Here is a 10,000-nt window from a genome sequence, read left to right on the forward strand (position 1 = left end):
GCGAAATATAGGCGTTTCGTTCGTTTCGTCGTTTCTTACGCATGCGCAGCCAGAGGGCGACCCGTAAAAAAGCAATAATTAAAAAAGAAGCCCAAAGTCCAAAAGCGAAGTCGAAAACTATACTTTATTCTTCGAACAAAGTAAATATGCGTTATGCGTATTGTCACAATTGTACTCGGGAACGAGCTTGCGATAGAGGCTAATTAGCCTCTATTCCATGCTCTTTCCAGTGCAACCGAATATGGCCTTTTCACCAAGGCCACTAATAATTAAAAGGGCAAATGGCGTGTTTGTACAGGGTTGGCCTTGAGCTGGAAGGGAGTATTTACAAATATCAGGAAGAAAGTTCATTATGCAGTTTCCCACTGATAAACTTTCGTTTGAGAGTTGCCCCGCGTCTTCTGTATTTCTAGCCAGCGGTCCTAGCTCATTTAATACTAGGTACTTCATGTATCCCTCAATGTAGTGTATCCAGTATTACGAAGAAACACCCCGGTATACCTATAAATGGACCACTGGTAGTTCTGCGCTTACTCCAGTCTCTCTTCTAATTAAATCGAATACTATTGCAAATTCTAGGTCTTTTTCTAGACAAACACCCTTTTACGTTTATAATGATGACTAAAACTAATTACTACGACAAACATTTTGCAATTGGCTAAAGTAAGCTCGGAAAACTTTGGTTCACTGAACCAATAAATGTATTTACATAAAAATAGAGTTCAATTCCGTTGGGATTAATTTGGTGTCGTTGCTGTTCGATATACCAACATATCCACCGTTTTGCTGTTTTTGACGCCAATATGGCCAACTCAGATGTCATCAATGTGACATCACAACACATTTTACAGCCTTCAAACGTCTTGTTTCCCAGTCCTCTTATAAGTACAGAAGCTTGGTCAGTGTGTGGGCTGGAGCTGGGACCTGGACCCGGTCTCGATGTTTGAAGGTTCGGTTTTGATGATCGATTACTCGTCGAGTGACTTCCGTCAGCATATCGAGCAAATGATGACGATGATGAAGATTTTGAATCACTTCAACCAGCGCCTGTTTGTAACGATGCACAAAAAAATAATAATAGTAATAATAACAATAATAATAATAATAATAATAATAATAATAATAATAATAATAATAATAATAATAATAGAGCGGTTTTCAATTGACTGTCGAAAGTAATTAGCGATTGCATTGGTTTTGCATTACTACACTAAGTGATTGGTTCAAAGTTCCCGCGCCACTTTTTCAACGAATCAAAAGTGAAACCAAAACCAATCGTGGCTCGCACGTGCACATTTTCCCGCGCTTTGTGTCGGCTGCGTGTAATTACTTCGAGTTTTGATTGGTTTACTGGATTGTCTCCGTCCTTTTTGATTGGCCAAAGTAATTACTTTGGTTTTGGTTTTACGACACTCGATTGAAACTCGCTCTATCTCGACACAGAATTAAAATGATTTGCGCTTGCACACGACAATGCTCCTAACACGTAAATCAAACGAATCAGCCTGCAAAAGTTAGCTGTACAAAGTGAATAACAGAATAAGCGTTTACATGCGCATTGTGTAATTAAAACAGGTCACTGCGACCACACTTCAAAGTCATTCAAATGACTTGCTAAGCGTTAACTTGCGATGACGCCAAAGTCACCAGTTACACGAAGGCATTGTTTTTTTCTTACACCAACTTTATCTAATACGTGCTCTGTGCTTTGTTTTCTGCTCAGCGGGAGTAGACGCTGTAGGCCTCAGAAATTAAAGTAAAAGTCAAATAATAGGCCATTTCTGCAAAGCGAGCCTAAGTACGAAGTTTTCGTGATGGTCATTAGTTCTACTTTTCATATGCATGAAAAATAATTTTCAGAAGAAAAACTTTGCACTTAGACTCGCTTTGAAGGAGGCAGACATGATTTCATAAGTTTATATGATCGCAGACTGTTTGAGAACCTTAAAGCCGGTCCGGTAAATCACTGGAAGCCACGTTTCGTCCTTGCCCGATAAACCCTCTTTCTGTACGAAGTCTACAACTGCCAACTGAAAAGCTTCGAGCCGATTCAAAGTTGTTCATTTCTTCAGTTAACTAAACGCATACTGATGAAATGGTATATATGAAATGAATCATATATGAACTGCGGATATGAAATTCATTCCTCACGGGACCATTAGAACCCACAAATGACCCAAGCTCCCAACGCCAGTGGCTTCATAGCTCAGTTGGTTAGAGCGTCGCACCGGAATCGCGAGGTCACGGGTTCAAACCCCGTTGAAGTCCTGAATTTTTCAGGCTTCTCTACGCAATTGCAAAAATTGCGCTCATAACTGCGAAGATCATAGCTTCACTTAAACGCATACTGCACATAAACTATTATCTCGAGAGACTTCGGCAAGGTGGATTATATTACGTATAAACACCTCAGATTTAAGGTTCATAGTGCCCGAGGAAAAATGTAAATGTCATGCTTTGTTTTTGTGGAAGTGCACTTAGCTATCAAGCTAATTCACAGGCACTCCACTTTTAATAATCTGAAAGAAACATGGTTTAAGAACCCCAACTGGCAGAGACAAACAGTTGACTATTTACAAAGCGTGGTAGAGTTTAATCCGGAACAACCGAAATCATGTCCAAACCAGAGGTTAGAATGGGATTTGAATCTGAGGCAACCGCATGCAAAGCCAACGCCCTAACCACTAGATCACGCCCCCTCCACAAGGCACTTTTATCAACAATGCTAAGTTGAGGTTGTTCAAGTAAATTGTAGACACTTGGTGCTTGCTGCGAACTGGTCAAATGGACGTACATTTCGTAAATACTATCTCAAAAAGCAGAGTTTTCTTGAGCGTGTTTTGTTGGAGGATCTGTGAATAAATGCTTTTTATCAGCCAAAGCCTTGCATGGGCTGCGGTTTAAAATTGGATATTTATCCCATAATGCACGTCGTGAGAAAAGCGCCTTTGAAATGTATCCGCTGACCAGTTAGGCGAGCAGCTTTGTGAATTCGTTCTCCGTGCATGACGCAAACTAAAAATACCTGCAAGTACATTACTTCATAGACCGTATTCATAATGACGGCCAGTAAATTATTCTTTTGTCTTCGGGGTAATAAGACTAACAATTAAGCCTTGCTTTAAAGCGACATTTCTTTTGTATTTTGTACATGCGAACGAGGCTAGTTTGTCTTATTAGCACAAGGGCAAATGAATAACTTATTGCCGCCATTTATGAATGCCGGAAATATTGCTTTGACTTCTATCTCGGGTTCAGCGTTTGAACTCCAGAAAATGCAAAGGTTTCCCAACCAGAAGTCCGCAAAGAATAGAATTTTGGCCCGTCTGCGCAGACTCAGTAATGAAACAAAAATAGATGTCAAAGGCAAAAGCATCTTGAATAAGATTGAGCACGCACCGGAGAGGGCTAAAAGCCATTATTCTAAACCGAAAAAATCATGGCCTCCTATGACAAGAATTATCACACTCCTCCCGGATAAAGGAAAATTGGAATACACCAAACAAACAAACAAATAAACTAGAAAATAAATTAAAAGCAATCAAAGTACCTGAATGAAAAAGGAACCAGTCTCCTCGGATCGGAAGGCCACGAAACCCGGTACGGTTGCAAATGCCAATAGGAAGTCAGCTTCAGGCGGAAAAACGCTTTTCGGGAGGGTGGAGTCAGCCGGAAAAGGACAAGCACAGGCTTGGGTGGCTGCCGGATCAGATTGCACAAATTCCGATGGATGTGCGTTGATACTTCCAGTTGGACGATCGAATCTTTCGGCGTCTTTAATGCGGAGTCCTCTGCACGTTTGGAAAATGAAAATCTTAGGTTTTCCTTTCAAAGAAGGACACTTCGTAGCTCGGAACTCCATCATCAGACTTTGCACGGTGGTTTCTCTGTCATCAACTCCAGAAATGCAATCTCTGTCCCCTCCATGAGACATCAGAATTAGCACGAATGCACCGAACCCTTCGTGATTCTTCGTTGCATAATCCTGAGCTACTCTCTCTATCTGATGTTTGTCTAGGTCTTTCTTGATAACTACCTTAAATCGGAGTTTTTTAAAGACGGCTTTAAGCCTTCTTTCGTCTTCAAGCGATCCCTCTCGATCACGTGTGCCGTTTTCTCGGAACCTGACGTTGTTGATAATGACGCAATACCCACGGCGCTGTTGATTAAATTCGTAGCCGCTCAGTTTAGAAGGATCTGTCGATAAAAACAGAAAGATTACAACTGTTCTTACTGATACTTACGGCAAAGTGACTGTCCAGATGTCTATTGAAAAAAGAGCACTTGCTAAAAAACGAAACGAAAAATATCTAAAGAGAGTCGAAATTGTATCGAACCGTGCGAACATCTTCCGCACAGCAAGCTTGCTCATCAACAAAGAGTTATTTTTGGAACAACATTACGCGGTCGAACAAAACAACAAGCACTTGTCACAAGGGCAGCGCGATTATTTTCCATATTAAATCCAAGGCCTTTAGACGTACAGAGAACATAACAAACCTTCGTTTACTCTCTTATAGAGCGGTTTTCAAATGAGTGTCATAAAACCAAAACCAAAATAATTACTTTGGCCAATCAAAAAGGACGGAGACAATCCAGTAAACCAATCAAAACTCGAAGTAATTACACGTAGCCGACACAAAGCGCGCGAAAATGTGTACGCGCAGCCACGATTGGTCTTGGTTTCACTCCTGATTGGTTGAAAAAATGGCGCGAAAACTTTGAACCAATCACTGAGTGAAGTAATGCAAAACCACAGTAATTCACTAATTACTTTCGACACTCAATTGAAAACCGCTCTATTCTTGTGCTGAAGTTTTTACAGCTAATACTAACCAGCTGACTTAACTGGTAAAAGCACAGGACCGGCATCGCGTGGGAGGTTTACGATTCAACCTGCTCGCCGTCCGACAATAAGGCTCTTTCAAATCTAACTCATATCTGTATAACGGAAGCCGACCGACTAAGATTGGGTTCCTCCTTGTCCTACGAAACTCGCTTAAATATTCTATGGAAATTGAACGGTTATTTATTTCAAACTCCATCAGCACCTTTATTAGGAACAATAGGATGGCCAGATTAGGGGTTAGGTTTTAACGCGTCTGGGTGACCTGTCATCCATATTAATAGCCCTTTTTACGGTTAGTTTTTCTCATTTGCATTACAATGTAATCTAACATGTATGTGAGGCAATTTCGGGCTATTTTGTAGTTTCAACCCGAAAATGCCTCGCATCCACGTTAGATTACATTGTAATGCAAATGAGAAAAACTAACCGTGAAAAGGGCTATTACAAACGATTCAAAGGATTCATACCGAAGATGATACAAATAATCCACTTTGGAGGTATCCATATTCCCGAATAGTTGACAGAGATTCCTCTTTACGTGAGAAATTCTACAGGTATTATGTTTGTATCACAATAAAGCAATCTTTAGATCAGTACCATTTGAATACACTTAAAGGTGAAATTTTCCTCATACCTGGGATAGTGGACTGAGTAATATCTTGGGTTGTGTTTGGCGCAGATGCTGTCAACAAAAACACGCAAAGTCATGACCATGGAAAAAAAAGAAAAGTAATGAACTTTATCAATTCTACAAGATTGACTAATTTAGTGGGCCGTATTATACAGTACGGACCGCTGTCTGGCCTTCTAAATCTGAAAATTTGATGCATAATTTTCCAGCACGTTTTTCACGTTGTTTGTGTGAAATAAACTTGCGAAACGATTTGAATAATCTTGTAACTAGCTTTTTCAAAAAGACAATAACATTTATTCATTCTTACGCATGTGAAAGCCCATTCCCCGGATCAGTCAATTTTCCAGTAACCCTCTGAGCCAATCCTGTCTCGTATATTTTTATCTTAGAAGCACCTCACAGGAGAGCTTTAGTGGGTATTTTCACAATAGCCAATCATAAGAGACCTATGGTCCGCCACAGGGATAGACTTTTTTTCCCAACTAAATAGTTTTGTATCATGGTATCACGCAAGGTGACCGTTATTTGAAAGTTCAAAATGCTTTATTTTCGAAGCGACGGCAGGACGGAACTAAAAACTTGAAAAACGATTTATTTCTAGGTCATCTTCAACCTCCTTTACATAAAAATTCAGAGGACCTTTTAGAATTTGATGACGTCACTGTGAAAACCATCTATTGTTTCTTTCTTCTTTTCTTCTTTCGAGACCACGTTTTGTGGACTTTGTACCGTCCCTACTCAAGACTTATTAAAATCTCCCGAACGAACCGTCGTTAAATTAGCGCAAGCACGATTGAACATTTCCCTTCCCCTCGGCGGTATTTCTACCATTTAGGTAAACTAGTTTTGATGTAAACCAGCGGTGCTGCGCACCCATAAAGTGAATTCTCAGTGCAACTGAAGGGAACTTAATCTCGAGACGTTTTTTTAGCCACGGACATAAACCGGAAGTGAACATTTCGCACAGCAGGAGAGTTGCCTCGATCAGATTTTTAACTAATCGTCTCTGATAGAGGAAAGATACTTAGCAATATCAAGGTGTCAAGACAAGTTAAGAATAAAAACAGTTCACTTGCGGCTGCCGTGCGTGGTTCAAAAACTTCTCCGCGTTCTTGAGCTCCCTAGTACTTTCACGGGCCGCACCTGAAAGAATTTCTTAGCCGGGATCAATATAGGATCGACATGCCCAGATTCCGGCCGACCGTCTTGAACGTGATACAAGAAATGGAGCGTAATCAGTCGACGTAATAGTCTGATGCCGACTAACAGAATTTGTATTCGAAACTCGTGATTCACATCTCAATTAACTACGTTGTAAGAAAAGCGATAATGTACCATTCATGTTCTTATTGTAACTACCACGAAGACGATCATTTTTATCGAAGACCGCATTGTTAGTCACCGTCAATTCATCATCCTCGACCTCCTGCCAATTGGGTTCGTAAAGACTTTTTGCATTTGTTCTAAGAATTCGACTCGTTTTATTGACCCAGAAAAGTCCACTGAGGTAAAATGAGGATCAACCTCGTTCCCAGGGTCTCAACGACAATGGAGGCAGAGAAGAGAGACCCTGGGAACGAAGTTGAAAGAGGATCACCAATCACCTACTGTAGGTCAAAACGGATTCAACCTGTGACTGGATTTGACTTGCAACATCTATTAATTACATTGGCCTTTAATGCTAAATAATGATCGTTTGATAACAATTATTGTTTCTTACCGAAATGTACTTTATGTCGCAGTGTGTGGGTAAGGTATGGCATCGTGTTTGACTGCCCACTCTGCCTGTTCAAATCCACCGTCCATTCGTTCACCTTTGTCAACATTTCCAGCAAGTGATAGTTAAGATGACATTCTCTGAAAGTCTCAGCCATCACCTGTTTAACGATAAACACCGACATAGGGAACATTTAGCTACGAAAAGGAACGATAAAATAAGCTGCTCATAGCCACGAATGCACAACTTCAGTTTCATTCTACTGTGGGTCTATGCAACAGTATTTGCTATGATCAAACTATTTTTGCATCCATCGGATTTTTCCTAGTTTCCGATGCAGGGGATGCAATAATTTGAAACAACATATACGTTTGTTATATACCTAGATTTTCATTCAACAAAACGATCACTGTGATTGGTTGATTCTTGGTCACGTGCCCCTGCAGTTGTTGCCCGCTTTCGATGTTTTGCTCCGATTGTTGAAGGAAAAGTCTAAGGCCCCGTCCACACACATCCAGATATTTCTGAATCCGCAACTTTTTCTTTCCGGATTCAAAAATATTTCCATCCACACGTAGCGTATTCAAATCGAATTTTCCCGTCCACACGAATCCGAAACGTATCCGGATTCACTCTTGTACTCAGGACTCCACAAGGAAACAGAGGTAACAGGTCATGCACCATGAAGCCCTCGGCTTTTCACGGTAAGGTACTGGACTCGTTCTTGTAACGTCATCCGGATTAAAAAATATCCGGATTTGGCGTCCACACGGTTCCGGATTCATATCGGATTCAAAAATATGCACTCTGGAGAGCGTATTCAAAAACTTCCGGATTCGCCAGCGAATACACCTTATTCCAAAACGGCCGCCATTTTAGTATGGCCTCGTTCAAGGTTAAATATTCATTTGAATTTAAGTTTGAAAGCGAGGCCATAAGGGCGAATTTGCATGGAAACAAAAAAATACTAAAAAGGGCGGCCATTTTGGAATAAGGTGTATTCGCCGGATACCGGTGGACGGAAAGCGTATCTGGAAAGAAAACGTTGCGGATAAAAAATTTCCGGATATGTGTGGACGGGGCCTAAATATATAAAAAGCACTAAATGTATGATTCCTCGGGAAACTAGTTAGTTTTGACTCCTGATGTTTCCCTCGACTTGGTCTCGGCAAAGATCAGGACTCTCTGGAACCAAAACTAACTGTTTCCCTTGGGACCATTCATTGAGTGTATAACATATATCATTCTCACATTTGCAAACTATTTTTAGACGAAAATTTGGTTTTATCAAGAGAAGGATAAAGTCGAAAATTAATCACCACAATTAGGGCTCGTCAGCAGTGGCATTTGGCAGAGCGAGGATTTGTGGGTTGTTAGTAGTAAACCCACTTACTCCTAGGAATAAGACTTAATAGATTTTACACTGTTTAACGCCAGACAATTTTGCTCGTCAAATGGGAGGAGGGGAGGGGAGGGGGGGTTAGGATCCAATGAATTATGTGCAAGAGATGGAGGAGTTCTGCAATTGATGGCACTTGGTGATATAAATACACATGAAACCAAGTGAAGCTATGAAACCAAGTGAAGCTATGATTCATTTCATATACCATTTCAACATGAAACCAATTGATTGGTAAGCGTTCATCGAGTCCATGAGAATTGAAGGTGCTTAGTTGAAACGTAAACCAGCAACATTAAAATGCGCGCTCACAATGCAAGACTTGTCCTTTCATCCAAAACGTACACAAAATTGAAGGATCGAAACGATCCGCGAAAGTCACCGACCGTTTTTACATGCATATCTTCAGATGACATCTACTGCACAATCTGCACACTATGCAACAAAATTAACAAAGTGTCGAACATCTTTGAGATGAATGAAGAAATGACAAAGAAGCGTCCACACCAATTGCACGCCATTCATCAATCTTCTCCACTCCTCCCATAACACGATGACAATTTGCTGCCTATCACTACACCACAACCTCGTTCCCAGGGCTTTAAACCGCCTTTCACGGTGGTGAAAAGCCCTGGGAACGAATTTAACCACACCAAGGTAACACGGAAAGTCGCAACAACTCTCAAACAAAAGTTTATTTTTCAACTAGGCACTCTCAACGATTTGGAATCAACGAACGCTTTTCGTTCAATTAATTCATTCGTGTGTTTAGGTCACCATAATTCCACCAAGGGCAAAAGCCGCGCAAAATTTTCGGGCCAAAATAATCACAAAGAACAGGTACGATGTTACTTAAGTTTATGTGGTTAACGGGAGCAGTTAAATATCTTATGTACTTAGATAACTTAAACAAGAAGTTTAAGAAAACTATCATTTATGAGGGTTTATCGCAGTTGTTCGCTCCTGGTCGCTGAAGAACACAACCGGAAGTCAACAACGTACCCCTCACCCTTTGATTAATAACCTCGCAATGAAGGGGAATGGGTTCGATACCGGGTTGACGTCACAAATTATATTTGCATCGCTGTTTTCAAAGAACTTTCTCAATGCAAAGCAGTCTGTGATGTCGACCTGATATCGAACCCATTCCCCTTCATTGCTCGGTTGTGGATCAAAGTATGACCACTTTTGCCGTCTTTCAAAGGCAAAAAAAAAAGTGAAATTTTAATTAAAAGGTTCCAAAACAACACGATGTATTTGGCACTATTTCGGACAATAAATAAAGTGGAAAAGTGTATTGAGGTGATAGGTACCTTAACGAAGCAACTTGACCATGCAGTTTGCAACTACTCAATTGCAATAACCTGCATTTATACCCCCAGTAATGCAAGTCATTAGATG

General features: G+C 40.6%; 1 protein-coding gene across 1 annotated transcript in view; it reads right to left on the reverse strand.

Moving 5' to 3' along the window:
- Positions 1-106: 106 nt before the first annotated feature.
- LOC138012471 (uncharacterized) overlaps positions 107-10,000 on the reverse strand; it is a 27,100-nt gene continuing 17,206 nt past the window's right edge. Inside the window, exons 8-11 of the mRNA XM_068859248.1 lie at positions 7,204-7,360; positions 5,484-5,531; positions 3,551-4,197; positions 107-1,047 (exon numbers count right to left, since the gene is read on the reverse strand). Of these exons, the coding sequence (XP_068715349.1) occupies positions 880-1,047; positions 3,551-4,197; positions 5,484-5,531; positions 7,204-7,360 (1,020 nt within the window). The 3' untranslated portion in view covers positions 107-879. The remainder of the gene's footprint in view (positions 1,048-3,550; positions 4,198-5,483; positions 5,532-7,203; positions 7,361-10,000) is intronic.

This window comes from Montipora foliosa, chromosome 8, assembly GCF_036669935.1.
Source record: "Montipora foliosa isolate CH-2021 chromosome 8, ASM3666993v2, whole genome shotgun sequence".
Lineage (NCBI taxonomy): Eukaryota > Metazoa > Cnidaria > Anthozoa > Scleractinia > Acroporidae > Montipora > Montipora foliosa.